The 20,202-nt window shown below is 39.5% G+C and overlaps 2 protein-coding genes across 2 annotated transcripts in view; one reads left to right on the top strand and one right to left on the bottom strand.

The window, feature by feature from the left end:
• Positions 1-212: 212 nt before the first annotated feature.
• On the bottom strand, positions 213-6,125 carry steep1 (STING1 ER exit protein 1). Its single transcript, XM_029691594.1, has 7 exons — positions 5,871-6,125; positions 5,060-5,177; positions 4,800-4,841; positions 4,297-4,441; positions 3,522-3,611; positions 3,209-3,301; positions 213-516 (listed from the first exon to the last, which is right to left on the bottom strand). The coding sequence occupies exons 1-7, from the start codon at positions 5,992-5,994 to the stop codon at positions 454-456; spliced, it is 675 nt and encodes a 224-aa protein (XP_029547454.1). The 5' UTR covers positions 5,995-6,125; the 3' UTR covers positions 213-453.
• A 5,408-nt stretch (positions 6,126-11,533) lies between these two features.
• LOC115148308 (relaxin receptor 2-like) overlaps positions 11,534-20,202 on the top strand; it is a 31,227-nt gene continuing 22,558 nt past the window's right edge. Inside the window, exons 1-5 of the mRNA XM_029690237.1 lie at positions 11,534-11,687; positions 17,744-17,905; positions 18,188-18,259; positions 18,520-18,625; positions 18,785-18,856. Coding sequence (XP_029546097.1) covers positions 11,534-11,687; positions 17,744-17,905; positions 18,188-18,259; positions 18,520-18,625; positions 18,785-18,856 — 566 coding nt within the window. The remainder of the gene's footprint in view (positions 11,688-17,743; positions 17,906-18,187; positions 18,260-18,519; positions 18,626-18,784; positions 18,857-20,202) is intronic.

The raw sequence follows: 20,202 nt of genomic DNA, 5'->3' as shown, positions 1-20,202 counted from the left end.
AGTTTATTAGGATCCATATTAGCTACTGCACGTGCAGCAGCTACTCTTCCTGGGATCCACATAAAACATAGAAATACACATTATAGAACAGTTGTGACAAAATAATACAAATTGGAATTCATCTCATGTAAGTGTGCATTCCTGTTAAATCCATAACCACTTTTCCTGATGTGGTTTCCATATATAGTGCAATAGTACTTCAAGCATCAATACTTAATTCAAGCACATTTTATTTCTCAGCTGAATAGACAAATCAAATTCAAAATAACATTACTGTATGTAACTGCTCCACATTTAATTCTAAATCAACATAACAATTTTCTTACAGTATATAAAACATAGCCAAAATGCTTCATAATACATTTCAAAGGGGCCATAGAGGGCAAATCTCTATGTACATTTGAGTTAAAAAGTATGTACAACTGTCCTGCTTCTCTCACATCCCATATCCCTCTATTTGAACTGGTTATCGATGAGGGTGCCTTTCATCTTGGTTGTCTTTGCCTCCAGTTCAGCCTGTTGATAGAAATACTTTTTTATTTGTATATTAAAAAAGGCCCAGTGCAGTCAAAATTATATTTTCCCTGTGTTTTGAATCATATTGTACAACAGCTGATGAAACTAACACTGTAAAAAGTCTCAAATTTAATCAGTGTTATTTCCTAATAATACAATCTACACAGGACCTTCTAATCTGCAGGTTTTGCATGGGTGGAGTTTTGGCTTGGCTGGTGACATCACCAGGCGGTATACCTTTTATTATAAACTGGGCGGTTTGAGCTCTGAATGCTGATTGGCCGTGGTATATTACAGGTATAACAAAACATTTATTTTCAATGCTCTAATTACGTTGGTAATCAATTAATAAAAGCAATAAGGCACCTCCGGGGTTTGTGATATATGGCCAATATACCACGGCTAATGGCGGTATAGAGGCACTCTGCATTGCGCCGTGCTTAAGAACAGCCCTTAGCTGTGGTATATTGGCCATATACCACACCCCCTCGGGTCTTAGTGCTTAAATAAACCATTAACAAAGAAAGTTCAGAATCTCTGCCAAGCTATTTGTTTATTTTTTACAATTTTAATGGAAAACTATAACAATAGGGTACAAAAATGTTACCCAGAAATGATTTGATGGTGACATAACGGTTGCATTGTGCCTGTAGGGCCTTTGAAAGGAACACGAAATGTTTTAGCAATTAATTGGATTTCTTTGTTTTTTTGAAGGACACTGCTTAGAAAAGGTTAGAATGGCTTTGTATTGCTTCTTACCTTATCATAATCCAAAAAACATCCATTGACAGGACATGAAGAAGATTTGTATGGGTAATGTTTCTGCTATTGTTGTCAACTTTGAATAAGAACCAAATCGTGATACAGGAAATTGCGCGCACACACACACCAGGCTAGTTGGGTTAAAAAAAGCTGATTTGCAGCGTTCTAAAAAGTATATTTTATTTGTGGATTTCTATTCCTTTGCTACTGCTGCATTCAGAAAGTATTCAGACCCCTTCACTTTTTCCACTTTGTTTCGTTACAGCCCTAACCTAAAATGGACAACAAAATAATGTCCCCCTCAATCTACACACACTACCCCATAATGACAAAGCAAAAACTGATTCAGAAATGTTTGCAAATGTATAATATATCAAAACGTAAATATAACATTTACATAAGTATTCAGATCCTTTACTCAGTACTTTGTTGAAGGACCTTAGGCAGCGATTCCAGCCTTCAGTCTTCTTGGGTATGACGTGATAAGCTTGGCACATCTGTATTTGGGGAGTTTCTCCCATTCTTCTCTGCAGATCCTCTCAAGCTCTGTCAGGTTGGATGGGGAGTATCGCTGCACAGCTATTTTCAGGTCTCTCCAGAGATGTTCCATCGGGTTCAAGTCCGGGCTCTGGCTGGGCCGCTCAAGGACATTCAGAGACTTATCCCGAAGCCACTCCTGCATTGTCTTGACTGTGTGCTTAGGATTGTTGTCCTGTTGGAAGGTGAATCGTCACCCCAGTCTGAGGTCCTGAGTGCTCTGGAGCAGGTTTTCATCAAGGATCTCTCTGTACTTTGCTCCATTCATCTTTCCCTCAATCCTGACTAGTCTCCCAGTCCCTGCCGCTGATGTTGCCACCACCATGCTCCACCGTAGGGATGGTGCCAGGTTTCCTCCAGACGTGACGCTTGGCATTCAGGTCAAAGAGCTAAATATTGGTTACATCAGACCAGAGAATCTAGTTTCTCATGGTCTGAGAGTCCTTCAGGTGCCTTTTGGCAAACTCCAAGCAGGCTGTCATGCGACTTTTACTGAGGAGTGGCTTCTGTCTGGCCACTCTACCATAAAGGCCTTCTTGGTGGAGTGCTGCAGAGTTGGTTGTCCTTCTGGAAGGTTCTCCCATCTCCACAGAGAAACTCTGGAGCTCTGTCAGAGTTATCATCGGGTTCTTATTCACCTTCCTGACCAAGGACCTTCTCCCCCGATTGCTCAGTTTGGCCGGGCGGCGAGCTCTAGGAAGAGTCATGGTGGTTCCAAACTTCTTCCATTTAAGAATGATGGAGGCCACTGTGTTCCTGGGGACCTTAAATGCTGCCAACATTTTTTGGTACCCTTTCCCAGATCTGTGACTCGATGCAATCCTGTCTCGGAGCTCTACGGACAATTCCTTTGACCTCACGGCTTGGTTTTTTCTCTGACATGCACTGTCCACTGTGGGACCTTATCTGTGGGACCAGGTGTGTGCCTTTCCAAATCATGTCCAATCAATTGAATTTACCACAGGTGGACTCCAATCAAGGATGATCAATGGAAACAGGATGCACCTGAGCTTTTTCGAGTCTCGTAGTAAACGGTCTGAATACTTAGCAAGTTTTTTTTTAACAAACCTGTTTTCACTTTGTCATTATGGGGTGCAGATTGATTAGTAACAGTTTTTATTTATATTCCATTTAGAATAAGAATAAGGCTGTAACGTAACAAAATGTAGAAAAAGTCAAGGGGTCTGAATAGTTTCCGAGTGCACTGTATGTAATTGATATTTGGCAGTAGTTGCAGGTTGAAATGTTACATGTATACCTTAAGTGTATGACCAATACATAACAGTTGTATGGTTGTGTACACTGGGTAACTGAGTCAGAAATCCTATTAAGATCACACTAGGATCAGGATAAAGCTCAAAACACTTGACAGGAATGGAATTGGAATCCTCACCAGCTCTTGTAGTCTCTTCTTGCTCATCCCCTTCCTTTCCAACTGCTTCTCAATCACTTTAGCATTCTGGGCATATGAGTCAGCAATTTCTCTCTGAAGAAGATGAAACAAACAATAATATGTATTGTATAATCATGTCTACAGTTTCTGAGCACATGTTCATCCAGCCAGCAACATCATTTTAGGGTTGGGAAAATGACTTGCATATAATCTTCAGGTTTAAGATTAGGCTTCGGGCTGAAGATTTAATTAAACAATTCAAAATGTAATCTTTAACACACACACACACGAAACACCATAACTGCAAACCTACCGCCTCAATTTCCTCTTCCTCCTCATCAACGGTAGACACGGTGACAGAGCTGAATTTCCCCATGTCTTTGGTCCTTTTTGTCATCATTACCTGGTATAAGGATGAATAAAAAAAAAACGCTAAATTCAAGGAAAGGAACATTTGTATTTGATTTTTCCTCATTGAAGTTGGGCTATCAATGAAGCGTGGGAACATAAATGGGATTTCATGTCCTCTTTGTCTGCTCAGAAATACTGACTGACAGCACAATGGACAAATTTAACACACTAAGCCTTGACAGTTTTCGGACCAATCATGTAATAAAAAATAAATTACTGGGCCTCCCGAGTAGCGCAGCAATCTAAGGCACTGCATTGCAGTGCTAGAAGCGTTACTACAGACCCGGGTTCATTCCCAACCGGCCGTCGCCTGGGAGTCCCATAGCACGGCCCACAATTGGCCCAGTGTCGTCCGGGTTAGGGTAGGGCTTGGCTGGGGGTGCTTTACTTGGCATGTCGCGCACTAGCGACTCCTTGTGGCGGGTTGGGTGCCTGCAGGCTGACCCTTTCCTCCGACACATTCGTGCGGCTGGCTTCCGGGTTAAGCTGGTGGGTGTTAAGGAGCGCGGTTAGGCGGGTCATGTTTCGGAGGACGCATGACTCCACCTTCGCTTCTCCGGAATCCGTTGGGGAGTTGCAGCAATGAGACAAGATCGAAATTGGGAAGAAACTGTTTAATGAATGCAAATTATTAGTTTAACTACAAAACTGAAAATCTGAGGAAACGTGTCACATACCCTGACTTTTTTAGGAGCCTCTGGCTTTTGACTGTAGACACTGGTATTCCCAATCCCAAGACCAAACTTAACGACAGCTCCATCAACGATGAATGTAACTGGAGTATTCTTCATTTGGTGTTGATAGAAAAGAAGTAGGCCACACCTGTTCAGAAAGACAGAACAAAAGAAGACAGGTCAGCCAGTCCATTTTGAAATGTAACATTTGTATTCTTTTCTGTTCACTTGAGTTTACTCTTCCATTTTCTTCCATTTTTGTGTGTTATATTTATAATTGTGGCTGAGAACTGAGGAGCGGTTCTCAGAGGCTTTGGATGAGGACCAAAGAAGAGAAGAAATAAGTTACATAAAATGTAACTAAACAATAGTTATAAATAATATTACAGCGTATAACAATTATATTAGTCTCAAAGTTGATTAAGAGTAGGCTATTTGGCCTACAGTTCAACTGTGAAACCTAAAAATCACTCATATTTAAATTACACTGTAAAAATCAAACTTACTTTCCACATTTCTTGCGATACTGCCTTTCAATTCCCTCTGCCCTGTGATGAAAAAAACAATACCAATCTGCATACGTTTCATATTTTGGGCATTTTTTCAGTAACACATTTACCAACTGAAATTGAGTAGCCAAATACCACAAAGCAATTTTCACATTTGAGATCAAACTGATGAATAATGATACAGATGGGTGGTGTGGAAGGCTCATCAGCATGATATTTAGATAGTAGACCAAGATGAGCAGTGAACTTTTCAGTACCTTTTTATGTAAACATTCTCATCGTCTTCTACATTACAGAACTTATGTGCATGTTTGGCAGCATCTATTACTCTTGCTTTGTCTCGTGGCCGCATCGGTAGTTTCTCCAGTTGACAGTCTGTAAAATCAAGGGGAAATAACATGATGGCATGTCAGTTTCGTGTCCTAATACAACATTTGACAAGTCTGCAAAAACGGGCTGTACTTTCTCTAAGGTAGCTCAAGATTGTGAAACCATAAGCTGAACTATGGTAAGACAATATAAAAAGGCTGAAACAACATTCTTATTCACCTCCACTTTATAGCTGGGCAATAGGCATCCTAAATAACCCGACACATTGTCTGCTTATTCAATACTCACGGGAAATAACATTACACCCTGTAAACAGCGCGTGATACTGATGGTTTGAGGTCAACAAAAATAGATGCACTAAAGGCTGTGGTGTGATGAAATATTTGAAAGCTTTCTCCTGTCTAGGTAATTGACTGTGAAAATCCGCAATGTAACTTCCCTGCCTCTTATCAGCCTGCGTAACACATTGGCCGAGGTAGCTACTGTTAGCTAGTGCTAAACTAATATTTGTGGTGGTGGTAGCAGCTAAGTTAGCTAGCTAACTACCTACCTACCTACCTACCTACCTAGGGCCACGTTTACCCGGAAAACTAGCTAGCGCTCTCTATGACATGTTATTCTTGATTAACTACCTAGCTATAGATCAAATACAGAACTTTCGAAACACATTTTGAATACTAGAGCTAGCCAACGTTTGCTAACTACCATGGCTAGCCAGCTAACTAGTTAGCTACTCACCGAGAACCAACACCATTTGCCCACACAGACAATAATAAACATGAAGAGGCTTTTCGCCGTCATCGTATTCCTCTCGATCTCGGGTGTCTGAACAAACAACACTTCGTGAGACGACTTTCGGCATTGTTCCTAAAGTTAGCTACTTCAAATTGGGCAAACGGGGTAGGCAAAAATTCAATAGACAAAAAACGTTTTGCTTTATCTAACTACGTTAGCATGCTGCTAGCTTGTCGATTAATGATTACGTGGTTATTAGTACGTCATATAAAGGCGTGTATAAAACGTTTCTTGTCCAGCACTCCCGATAGGTGGCGGTGTTGAAGTAAAATAACAACCGTTTTTTTTTGTTTTGTTTTTAATCGCTTTGGTACTATTTTCACAAGTACGTGGTGCATTTTCACAAGTTTTAGTCTAAAACTCCAAACTGGTCACACTTGTAACGCAGCCAGTCTTTCATTCAAAATCTGTCATTCGGATTGTAAACACCTCTCAACACAACAATTGATTCAACATAAGTTTATTGTGAAATGTAATGAGTGGTTTTGGTGATTACACAACACAATTTCGTCATTTTAACTACCAGTTAATCAATCAATTTCGTCGTTTTAACTACCAGTCAATCAAATAGCAAACAATGCAAGATATGTGTTTCCTTAGAAGTGCTGAAATATGCTAGTACTGTAAATTACACATTCTTCAAATTGTTTTAAGTAGGCAAATCAGTAAAGAACACATTCTTATTTACAATGATGGCCTACCCAGCCAAACCTGGACAACGCTGGGCCAATTGTGCACTGTCCTATGGGACTCCCAATCATAGCCGGATGTGATACAGGCTGGATTCAAACCAGGTACTGTAGTGACGCCTCTTGCACTGAGATGCAGTGCCTTTGACTGTTGCGCCGCTCAGGAGCCCATTAGTCAATACACTTACATTGCCCAACAAAATTGACAGTAAATCTATAATTTCCATAATATCTATTCAATGTGTAATCAAAGGTGTGATCAATGAAAACAGTCTCTACAATCATTCATGTGGAAAAAACGTAATTTTCCAGATATAATTGCAACATAGGTGTACTGTCTGTAATCAAATGTAAGAAAATAAATCAAACAAAGGAAAATAATGAAAATAAAACATAACATTTAACACTCATTAATTTGCATCAAGCCTGTCTTGAGCATTTGGCCATAAATTCTCATCCACATCACAGGGAATGTCCTCCTTGTTCACACACCGCAGGAAAAACCTTTTGGCATGACAAATCCAAGCTTGACATTGGTCCGCAGTGATGTCATCGCATGCCTCATCCATGGCCAGGAGGGTGGAACCACAACATCTTCCTACCACACCATTTTCTGAGATAGCTGCACACATGGAGATGTTTCCCCCACGTTGTCCAGGCACTTTGACGGTTACACATTGGCAGATGAGGTTCCGCCCATGGCACCGAGTTTTGGCAAGGTTGAAGCCTGCTTCATCAACAAAGATATACATGTACTTGTGGTGGTTCACAGCAGTATCAAGCACCATCACCCTCTAAAGATATATTTTGGTTAGTTATTTTTACAGTATAGTTCTACAAGGATATTGTGAAGTAGCATGCACATCAAATAGTAACAGTAATACAGTATATAGTGCTCTACCTGAACATAATCGGCCCGCAGTTGTTTCACCTGGTTGTTGTTTCTCTCAAAAGGCACCAGGTAAATGTGTTTCATTGATACCTTGTGACTCTTCAAAAGGCCGGCGATTGTTGGTAGGCTGATGGATGCCACACTGGCAAAGGTGTCATCGTTCTCCTCAATGGCCTGCTTTATTTCAGACAGCCGTATGTCATTCCTGGCCCTCACCATTTCCACCACTGCCCACTCCTGCTGGTCGGTCAGCACACGGCCACCACCATGGGGTCTTCTGTCAATTCTGAGGGTAGAACAGAGTATACTGTCAATAGATTATACTGGAAGAATACTGTAACATGTTTTGTGAATTTACACGCATTACAATATGTAATTTATTGTAAATGTAATGGTAAAGCATAAATGGTAAGCATATCCAGCAGACTTACGGTTTTTCTTGGTGAAATGTTCTCATGATCAAAATGACAGTTGATCTTTTCAGATTGGGGTGAACTAATAGGGAATCCTCTGCCACGGTAAGGCCTCTGTTTATCACATGGTCAACGACGATGGGCCGGACTTCATTAGACAACAGTTCCCTGGCATCTGCCTCCCTCTCTCTGATGACCACTTCTTTGAAGGGGCCCATACCCACCTCTCTGGCAGGCCCCTTGTCCATGAGCGCTTTGATTTCTTCCTCTCCCTTGCTGTCTATCCTTTTCCATGTTGAAAGAAATTGCAAGTGCTCACACACCCCCTTTTACATGTATATGGTGACCAATTGTAGTTACTACTGTGAAATCAATTAGCAATAATGAGTAGTCATTATGTATGGTTATCATACATGTAATTTAGATCTTTATACTTTACAAACACAAACACAATTTATTGCTGTAGTTTTCAAAAACTATATACAGTTGAAGTCGGAAGTTTACATACACTTAGGTTGGATTCATTAAAACTAATTTTTCAACCACTCCACAAATTTTTTGCTAACAAACTATAGTTTGGGCAAGTCGGTAAGGCGGGCGATTACTTGTGCATGACACAAGTAATTTTTCCAACAATTGTTTACAGACATATTATTTCACTTATAATTCACTGTATCACAATTCCAGTAGATCAGAAGTTTACATACGCTAAGTTGACTGTGCCTTTAAACAGCTTGGAAAATTCCGGAAAATGATGTCATGGCTTTAGAAGCTTCTGATAGGCTAATTGACATCATTTGAGTCAATTGGAGGTGTACGTGTGGATGTATTTCAAGGCCTACCTTCAAACTCACTGCCTCTTTGCTTGACATCATGGGAAAATAAAAATAAATCATCCAAGACCGCGGAAAAAAAATTGTAGACCTCCACAGGTCTGGTTCATCCTTGGGAGCCAAACGCCTGAAGGTACCACGTTCATCTGTACAAACAATAGTACAAAAGTATAAACAGCATGGGACCACGCAGCTGTCATACCGCTCAGGAAGGAGACGCGTTCTGTCTCCTAGAGATGAACGTACTTTGGTGCGAAAAGTGCAAATCAATCCCAGAACAACAGCAAAGGACCTTGTGAAGATGCTGGAGGAAATAGGTACAGAAGTATCTATATCCACAGTAAAACGAGTCATATATCGACATAACCTGAAAGGGCGCTCAGCAAGGAAGAAGCCACTGCTCCAAAACCGCCATAAAAAAGCCAGACTACGGTTTGCAACTACACATGGGGACAAAGATTGTACTTTTTGGAGAAATGTCCTCTGGTCTGATGAAACAAAAATAGAACTGTTTGACCATAATGACCATTGTTATGTTTGAAGGAAAAAGGGGGAGGCTTGCAAGCGGAAGAACACCATCCCAACCGTGAAGCACGGGCAGCATCATGTTGTGGAGGTGCTTTGCTGCAGGAGGGACTGGTGCACTTCACAAAATAGATGGCATCATGAGGCAGGACAATTATGTGGATATATTGAAGCAACATCTCAAGACATCAGTCAGGAAGTTAAAGCTTGGTCGCAAATGGGTCTTCCAAATGGACAATGACCCTAAGCATACTTCCAAAGTTGTGGAAAAATGGCTTAAGGACAACAAAGTCAAGGTATTGGAGTGGCCATCACAAAGCACTGACCTCAATCCTATAGAAAATTTGTGGGCAGAACTGAAAAAGCGTGTGCGAGCAAGGAGGCCTACAAACCTGACTCAGTTACACCAGCTCTGTCAGGAGGAATGGGCCAAAATTCACCCAACTTATTGTGGGAAGCTTGTTGAAGGCTACGCAAAACGTTTGACCCAAGTTAAACAATCTAAAGGCAATGCTACCAAATACTAATTGAGTGTATGTAAACTTTTGACCCATTGGGAATGTGATGAAAGAAATAAAAGCTGAAATAAATCATTCTCTCTACAATTATTCTGACATTTCACATTCTTAAAATAAAGTGGTGATCCTAACTGACCTAAGACAGGGAACTTTTACTCTGATTAAATGTCAGGAATTGTGTTTGATTTCACAGAAGTGTGATTGACTTGGAGTTACATTGTGTTGTTTAAGTGTTCCCTTTATTTTTTTGAGCAGTGTAGTAGACAAACCAGTTTAAAATCTATAGGTTTACCAAACGGTTAAGTGATTAACCATTAAGTGCAGTTGATTTCATTGATGGTCAAATGTATTTCAACAAATAAGAATAGAATCATATGAAAAGTATTGTGAGCATTGCATTGTGAAAGGCGATTACTTTATATGAAAGGTATTTCTAGATGAAACCCTGATTAGGTTTGGTGAAAAATCAAGGCAAAGGGTGGCTGCTTTGAATAATCTCAAATATAAAATATATTTTGATTTATTTAACACTTTTTGGATTATTACATGATTCCATTTGTGTTATTCTACAATGTATAAAATAGTAAAAATAAAGAAAAACCCTTGAATGAGTAGGTGTGTTGAAACTTTTGACTGGTACTGTACATATGAATTGAGTCAAGAAGTATGTAAACATTATTAAAAAGTGACTAGTGTCCCATTACTAAAGTTACCAGTGATTCCATGTCTATGTACATAGGGCAGCAGCCTCTAAGGTGCAGGGTTGAGTAGCCGGGTGGTAGCCGGATAATGATGGCTATTTAACAGTCTGATGGCCTTGAGATAGAAGCGTTTTTTCAGTCTCTCGCTCCCAGCTTTGATGCAACTGTACTGACCTCGATTTCTGGATGTTAGCGGGGTGAACAGGCTGTGGCTCAGGTGGTTGATGTCCTTGATGATCCTTTTGGTCTTCCTGTGACACTGGGTGCTGTAGGTGTCCTGGAGGGCAGGCAGCGAGCCCCCGGTGATGCGTTGGGCAGACTGCACCACCCTCTGGAGAGCCCTGCGGTTGAGGGCTCAAATTTCTTTAGCCTCCTGAGGATGAAGAGGCACTGTTGCGTCACCTTCACCACACTGTCTGTGTGGGTGGACCATTTTAATTGAAAATGTTTTTGATGATTTGTTTTGAGTTTTGTGCTAAGAGTTGTGAAATTTTACAACATAGTTCTGAAAATGTACCAAAGCGATAAAAACACATTTTGTAATAAAGCAGGTAAAAAGTTGTGAAATACAAAATCCCTGTAAATCCCTTTTGAAAAAACTGTTAAATCTGAAACTGGATGTTACTCTGTGGCAGAAATTCTGTCTTTTTTGTGATTGATGAGACACCGCTCCTCATCCAGACAATGCAGTGTACAGTACCAGGTAGGTAGTCAAGAGATCACCAGCTATTGTTGTATTGTTTTCTGACACATTGGTAGAGTAATTATATGAGTGGATGTTCAGCCAATGCAATGTGTGTGTGTGTGTGTGTGTGTGTGTGTGTGTGTGTGTGTGTGTGTGTGTGTGTGTGTGTGTGTGTGTGTGTGTGTGTGTGTGTGTGTGTGTGTGTGTTTGTGTGTGTGTGTGTGTGTGTGTGTGTGTCTGTCTGTGTGTCTGTGTGTTTGAGAGAGAAAGAGTGAGTGAGTAAAAGAGAGAGAGAGAGAGTATGTACTGTATGTGCTCTGCACTGCACGCATGTAACTGTAAGTGGTTATATGTTTGAGAGACCTGACAGTGGAGCCTCAGTGGAGCCTCAGCCTCGCTTGCGATCACTTGGATCAGGACTACAGCAAGAGATGCCTCTCGTTACTGCTCCTATAATGCACCCTTTATGCATCCTCATTTATATTTCTCTGACAGACGTCATAGGTAAGTCAGTTCATATGAGTATCAATAATAGGATAAAAACTGTATAGACGGAATAATAATTTGATTATGCCTGAATCTATGAATAATGTGCACTTCATTCTCATTAGTGAAAAGTGAAGAAGTTGAATCAAACTGTTAATGTATGGCACTTAAAGTCCTTACAGCTTATTTGTGATTACATACACGGATGGTTTGAATTGCCTGTGAATGTCTGCTAAATAATATATGAATTTCCCTCCTGAGTATAATGGGGCCATTGACACGCAGCATTACATTATACTTGTTTTGCGTTAGTCTATTAAGTATGACATCTTCCTCAAAATAGCGTTTTAAACATTAAGGTAACAGTAATTATGATTCTGAATATGAGTATCATACAATTAATCATGTATTAACCCATTTGGATAATAATTATATCTGTTACCTCATCACCATCATTATTGTATGAGTATTGAATGCTTTTCACCACAGGAATAACCCTTCTGCTCAAAAATGATTAGTATTCATCATATGTATTATTATTAGTACATATCCCACAATAGATGAGAATCATAACTAGCTTATTGTATGTTTAAATCCAACTCAACTCAGAAGCACATTCATTATTAAAAATAAACAGGAAAAAAACCATATCTCCTGAGAAACAGTGTGGATGGAAGGTGATGAGGAAATTGTATCAGTGTGATGCCACACTGCATTCCTGAATACATTAGTGTCTCTATAGAGTAGACATACACTCATTTAGATACAGATTTTGTTTGGATTCCCCTTGTCCTGTATTTTGCAGTGATTGTTTGCAGAATGTGAAATAGTGTTAAACATGGAAGGACTTGCTGTTGTTTTATGATAAGAAAAGCACTAATGTAAGGCCCACATTTAGTAACTGCACTGAACAGAAGCAATGTATGATTGAAAGAACCACATGTTTATGGAAATTAAACTGTTGAATGAGTTCGTGTGGTATCCCACTGGGCACACCCTGTCATTTCAACGTGGATAATTGGGTAATATTTGGTTGAGATGTTGATCAATGAGATTACAACCTACAATCAGTGGCCAGTTGTTAGGTACACTACAGACAGTCATGAGGCCGTAGCTTGCTATATAAAGCAGGCAGACAGGCATGGAGGTGGCAGGTAGCCTAGTGGTTAGAGTATTGGGCTGGTAACCGAAAGGTTGCTAGATCTAATCACTTAGCTGACAAGGTAAAAATCTATCTTTCTGTCCCTGAACAAGACAGTTAACACACTGTTCCTAGGCTGTCATTGTAAATAAGAATTTGTTCTTAATGGACTTGCCTAGTTAAATAAATAAATAAATGTTTGATTGAACTTTAGAATGGGCAAAATTAGTGACCTAAGTAACTTTGAGCATGGTACGATCGTCGGTGCCAAGTGTGCCAGTTCCAGTATCTCAGAAAAGGCTGGCCTCCTGGGCTTTTCACACACGACAGTGTCTAGGGTTTACAGAGAATGGTGCAAAAAACATCCAGTCAGCAGCAATAATGTGAGTGAAAACAGCTTGTTGATGAGAGGTCTAAGGAGAATGGCAAGAATCGTGCAAGATAACAGGCGGGCCCCAAATAACGGCGCAGAACGGCATCTCGGAACGTACAACTCGTCAGTCCTTGTCACGGATGGGCTATTGCAGCAGACGACCACATCGGGTTCCAATCCTATCTGCTAAAAACAAGAAGAAGCGGCTCCAGTGGGCATGCGATCACCTTCACTAGACAATTGAAGAGTGGAAAAACATTCCCTGGTCTGACAAATCCCAGTTCTTGAATCGTCAGAATATGGCAAATAACAGCATGAGTCCATGGCCCCATCCTGCCTGGTGTCAATGGCACATGCTAGTGGCGGTGGTGTAATGATGTGGGGAATGTTTTCCTGGCACACGTTAGGTCCCTTTATACTAATTGAGCAACGTTTCCATGCCCTGAAGAATTCAGACTGTTCTGGAGGCAAAGGGAGGTCCGACCTGGTACTGGATGGGTGTACCTAATAAACCAGCTACTGAGTGTATAATTCACCCACTCAAAAAGACAGCCAAAATTAGTTGAATTTTCAATGTGTTATCATTATGCTTTCAACCGTCTGAAAGCACAACCAAATTCCAATGGATAAACAATGTCTGATATGTTGCTTATTTATACAACAGTGTTATCACTGTGCTTCATCTAATAGCAGAACCAAATGACCTGAACTGCAGTTGAGATTACATGAAAAGTACATGGTGCAAGTGATCAATGCCGTTCAAGATTCTGCACAGATTATTACAGCAATTGTGACGATCTCTCCAGTCTTGCGAAAACCTATGCATGCTATCTTGAACACGTACACTTCATATATGATTACATAAGAAGAAATGTATAGTTATAGTAACCTCAATGTGGCCCTGGATGTGGTACTCATTTTACAGTTGAATGTTTAATTAGTTTAAAAGCCTTAACTTTAGGCTATATACTGTATTATAAAAGTAATATTGAATTGTGTTTGATTGACAATGCAGACAAATATCCATATGGAAGGACAGAGGGACAGAAAACCATGCCAATATAGCCTCCAAACACCAGCTTCGAGGGCATTATCACTTTTATTCAATGGATTACCATATTAAAATAATGATTTACATATTTTAATTAAAAACGTGATTTTGATTAATTTATTAATACCATTCCATCCTTCCTCAAGATATAGTCTCAACACAAATCTAGGGTTGCTACCCAAGCCGGCTGGTCATTCATTCTATCAGTTCGGTTGCCAGAGACACGACCCAGTCGTTTAGTCTTTTTGTTCTGGATCTATGGACGCGACCCAGTTGTTCGCTTTTTAAATGTTCTATTGTCATACTGGCTGGCAACGTTCTTATCCCTTGCTTGCTAGCCAGCCAACTACCGCTAACTTAGTCATGTCAAACAATGCAGCCAGAAAACTTCAAATTAGCTGCATTTGTTTAAGCTGTTTCTAGTGACATTTATTTGGATATATCCATAACAATGCTAATTCACCTGGTATAGAAAATGTGCTCTCTCGTCAGGACACTGTTGTTCAGAGGAGCTAGCCAACAACACAGCTAACACAATCACTTCAAACTGAAGCTGGAAAGACTGCAAACTAGCTTCGTTTCATTTGACCTGTTTTCTATTGATATTTCTTTGTATAAATCCATACAAATTATGCTAATTCATGATTTCTGAGAAAAGCTGCCTGCCTATCTGTCTCATCCCGACATGTTCATTACTATGCGACAGCTGGAAATCGAATTTTAATATTGAAACAATGTACAAAATGTCGGAGAGACAGCAATTTATACAAATCTCCGCTGTTGAAAACTTAATGTTAGTCTAAAGAAATGTGAGATGATGTCTAGATGCTTTTTATAGTGGAGATAAAGTTTATAAATTGGCTGACTGGGCTGATGAGACAGTGGATTGCACAGTCAGATGGAACAGAGTAAGTCATTTTAACATCATAGATTTAGCCGGTGGTAATTTATGGAATGGACACAGGCTAGAATGCAGTTTTTACCAATCAACATTAGACACATCTGTTGTATAATATTAAATATTATTACATTTGAAATCGGATTCTACCTACATGTGTATTTATCCTACTGTTTTTACCAAAACAAATGTTTTTAGTTGAATTCTGGATTTAGTTGAAACAATTGTTGATGACTTAAATGCTACATACTGTAGGCCTAAATATCATTGATATGAGTGATAAAGTATGGTCACATTTCATTTGCTTTATTAAACCTACCCTTTGGAATGACTTCGATAGAAACAGGGAATCTATCTTGTTTTTCAGTTGAGTTCTCTCAACAATCATTCTCATGATAGCACATTGGTAATAGTAAGTGACAAATAGCATAGCTTAGCAGGGCTTGGTTAAAACCTTGGCTGGGAGTCCAAAGGGTAGCTGTAGATTGATAAATTCTTCTGTAGGAGGAGCTGCCCAGACTGATAGTGGATATAATGTTGAAGATCTGATGTTTTAGATGTACAAATTCAACATATTCTATACAAGGTTTGTCTATATTGAAGTTTGGTTAGCATTATTAAATAATCCTGTGGTTGAAAAGTCACCCTAAAAACAACACATCCAATCTACTGTTTTCAAATCCAATGTATTTTCCACGTAGCAATAGGTTGACAAATTATAATGAAATGACTGAGTCAACCAGTTTGTGCCAAGTGGGATGTTGCTTGAAATTATGCAGAGCATCACATTTACGATGTGCATTGTGTGAAATTAAATGTACAGTAACAAACTGTCTGTCTTTATTCTTTTGGGTATCTCAGTTCTACAAATACAAACAATTTAACAGTAAAGTGAACTTGTATAAAGTTTTTATTTTTTAATACACGTGTGGCAAACTGTTGTATTAATTTAGAAGAAAAACCTCCATTCCACCCCCGAAGCTGTTCCACTGCTACTATGGGGAATGTGGGGGAACGAAGGGGAACCTGCGTGACGTCTTGAGGCTGTGAGGTCACACGAGTGGTGGCAGATCAGTCAGTGTTCTAAGCACAGCTTCCATCAGTCATGTGACCTGACAGCATCTCGAACTCAGACATCTTGACAAGAAGGCAAAAACTACCATCATAGATGTCATGTATCATCAAGGTCTTTGATGTAGGACTGTCTGCTTGTTATATATCAAAAAGCCTGATCATTAGTTTTTATTTCAATAACTGTATTTAACCACAGGCGCTCAATAAATGTCATGCATTATTTAGAATAAATCTATGGTCTCCATATGAAATTTGACAGTAACAAATAGGTGCACTTAGCTGTTTCCTGATACCTCCAAGCAGGCCATATACAAAGCCATTATGCTCATACAATGTTTTCAGTTTTTCATCAGTTTTACATGTCATATTTCTCTGTATTTTCTATGTCAAATTAAATATTACAAGTTATTTTCCAATGATGCAAAGTTCAAGATAGATTAAACTTTTTAAAATTATTATATAAATAGTGACAAAAGGAATAAATACACAGTGAATAACAATGAGTAACAAGACTTTGTCCACATTTTGTTGTGTAACAACATTTGTGTTACAGCCATGAATTTAAAATGGGTTCAATTGAGAGTTAGTCACTGGCCTACACACACACACACAATACCCTATAATGTCAAAGTAGAATTGTGTTTTTAGAAATGTGTAATAATGACTTACAAATGAAAAGCTGAAGTATCTGGAGGGAATAAGTATTCAGCCCATTTGTTATGGCAAGCCTAAATAAATTCAAGTGTAAAAATTGTTTACCATGATTTGTAATAAATTTGCAAACATTTCTAAAAACCTGTTTTCACTTTGTCATTATGGGATATTGTGTGTGGATTACAGAGGATTTTATTGTAATTGATCCATTTTATAATATATTTTGATATTTTGAAAAAGTCAAGGGGTCTGAATACTTTCCGAAGGCACTGTAGATGCGTGAGAAAAAAACATACTTTAATACATTTTTATTTCAGGCTGTACCAATAAAATTTGGAGGGGTAAAGTGACTAGGCAACAAGATAGACAGTAGCAGCAGCGTATTTGGTGAGTGTGAAAGTGTGTGCTTGTGTACATGGCGTCAGTATGCATGTATGCACATGTGTGTGTAAGGGCCTATGTACTGTATATGTGTGTTGGGGTGTCAGTGTAAGTATGTGTGAGTAGAGTCCATTGTGTGCGCATAGAATCAGTGTAAGAGAATTAGAGCAAGGGTCAATGCATATAGTCCAGTTAGCCATTTACCAGTCTTGTTTAGCAGTCTCACGGCTTGGGGGTAGAAGCTGTTCAGGGTCCTGTTGGTTCTAGACTTGGTGTAATGGTACAATTTGTCATGCGGTATTAGAGAGAACTAGTGCTTCGGTGGCTGGAGACTGACAATTTTTGGGACTTCCTCTGACACCGCCTGATATTGCCTATATGACTTCATTATCTTGTTTTTGATTGCTTCTGTCCATTGATACTCAAAATACGGCCATGCTCTAGGAAACCTGAATAAGAAAGTTATTTAATGTCGTTTTGGATTGAATCAGATATGTTTGAGTGTCTCCTCCAGAATCATCCACAGACAGCAGCCTCTATTCTGGTGCTGATGTCTGCCCACTGGGCCAGTTCCCTTGTGGCAACCTGTCTGTGTGCCTGCCCCAGCTCTACCACTGCAATGGGGTCCAGGACTGTGCTAATGGAGCTGATGAGGAGAACTGTGGTGAGTCTTGAACCACAGCAGCTTCAGGAGGGTAAACAGATGGTTAGTGTGCACTGTCTGGTTGTTGAAGTGGGAGGGAGGGCAGGGGTGGGGGAAATAAGATAGCATTTAGAAGACTAATTTCTGCTTCAATGCATCTGTACTGAGATATTCATCAAGCAATTTGTCAAGGTCACACAAAATATGAACAAACATGTTGATAACTTCCCACAATTAAGTTCCGCACAAAGATATACAAATGCACAAAAATTAAATATGTCTCTATTGTCTTTCCCTGAACAGTGGACAACAGCGGGTGGCCACATCTTTTTGATGCCTTTATGAAGAAAAATGTTGAAGAGTCCAAGGAATGCAGTGAGTATACATTTTCAGAAGCAAATGCAATTATTTACATATCTAATGTTGCACTGGTTTAAATTAATACATTAACTAAAGCTAAAAATGCATCAACCCATTTCAAATCATACATTGAGGTCATCCATTCACATCATTCTGTTACTGTAAATAGTCTAAATAAATTTGAGCAATTCTAAGAAACAATAATTCCAGGAAATGGTATGTGGGGCATCTATCTACATGTGTGTGTATGTTTCTTCTGTGCTTCTTTTCTGCAGTGCTGGACGTGTTCCCAGAGGTATGCTTCTGTGAGGCCGGGAGAGTTAACTGTAACAAAAAGGGACTATTCAGCGTCCCAGCTGTGTCTTCCAATATAACAGCTCTGTGAGTAAACTGGATTCCTACCCTTGTGAAGTATAACACCAGAGCACAGTTATAGGTATTGGGATTGCTAGAGTAGATTCCTATTGTAACATCTGGACAAAATGTGTACATCTATGATGCTGTATTGGCAGTCAAACTAGCAGCTCTCTCTACCCTCAGTGAGCTGAACAGCAACCAGATAACAGCTCTCCAACCAGACCAGTTCATCCGCTACAGACACCTTGAGAGACTGTGAGTGTGAAACCCTTTTTGACCTTTCCTTCTTTCTCTGCACTGACTCTGACAAGTGTTTATGTTCAATCTGTTTAAATGTCCTGAACAGTCCAAAACAAGTTTTTCTTCGATTTGGATGATATCTGGGTGAAACCAGATCAAATGGGATGGACCAAAGTATGAAAAATTACTGTTGCTGGTACATTGGTTAAGTTTGATTACTGGGCAGGTTAGCATTTTTCGGCATGAATCTTATTCTGGAGGCAGCTATGCAGTGGTCAGTAGCTAGCACAGCCACAAAGTCATAAAATCAGATTTTAAACCTAACCATAACCACACTGCTAACCCTAACCTTAAATTAAGACCAAAAAGCAAATAGAATTTTTACAGTATAGCCAACTTTGACTTTGCAGCTGTAATATCTAAAGGGAAATCGCTCAGTTCTGCCTCCAGGTAGTACTGAGCGATTAGTGCTTTTTGAGGTCGGTTCGATTTCGGTTTGATTATTTAAAAATCACAGTTTTGATTAATGTAAAAATAAAATAAATAAAAAATGCACAATGCATTATGTGGGATGAATTCTGTTAACACAGAATAAAACAATTAATACAAGTCCCATGATGGTAGTGAATGCCCAGTACTGATTATCACTTGTTAACCATCATTTATTCACATTACTTTATTTAAATAAAATATTTCAGTTGTTGTGTATGTTACATTTGTTTTATTTGATGACTTTATTATTTCATTCCAAGTCATCATCTCTATAGAGCTGCTGCCTATGCTTTCTGTCAAAGATACAGATAAAGGGGGAAACTATAAGTGTTTGGTGTTAGCTAGTTACTGGCTAGCTAGGTCTTCATCCATCCTGCATGGAAAAAGAGGGTAGAAATGTAGGCTATGATTCTGATCGGAACTCCCACCCAGTTGTCATGTCAACACACCTGTCAGTGCCTCTGCGAACTGCAACATATGGGATATGTCAAACCTGAGATGTATAATTTATGAAGTGAACCGAGACCTTTCCCTGTCCAGTTTCAACTGAAAGTGTCCAACATGAACTGAGCTACATAGCTAGCTTGATATAACAGTGCTGGCAGTTTCATTTTGGCTATACATTTTACCACCAGAATTCTATTTATATAAATGCTGTTACAATAACCAAATAATTTGTGAAACCATCATCTGATGTATGACAGGATTGGATGTTGCATGCAATATCAATCTTGTTTGCTTGAGATGATTTCACTGCAACATTGTGTCCAAGTTGATTGACATAGGAGTTTCAAAGAACTGTGAGTCAAGGTGAGCTCCCCACCCACTCAGCCTATTAGCTTCCCACCAACTCAGCCTGGTCCATCAGC

Source organism: Salmo trutta, chromosome 15 (genome assembly GCF_901001165.1).
Source record: "Salmo trutta chromosome 15, fSalTru1.1, whole genome shotgun sequence".
NCBI classification, from domain to species: Eukaryota; Metazoa; Chordata; class Actinopteri; order Salmoniformes; family Salmonidae; genus Salmo; species Salmo trutta.
The sequence above is the reverse complement of the archived record's forward strand: the minus strand, read 5'-3'. Positions and strand labels throughout refer to the sequence as shown.

Bases quoted from the DNA above. Each gene is read 5' to 3' on its own strand.
- steep1 (XM_029691594.1), bottom strand. From the start codon at position 5,994: ATGCCGAAAGTCGTCTCACGAAGTGTTGTTTGTTCAGACACCCGAGAT. The intron at 4,442-4,799 runs GTAAGTTTGATT...CTTTCTGAACAG, and splicing joins TATCGCAAGAAATGTGGAAA to GTGTGGCCTACTTCTTTTCT. The intron at 517-3,208 runs GTGAGGATTCCA...TTCTATCAACAG, and splicing joins AGAAGAGACTACAAGAGCTG to GCTGAACTGGAGGCAAAGAC.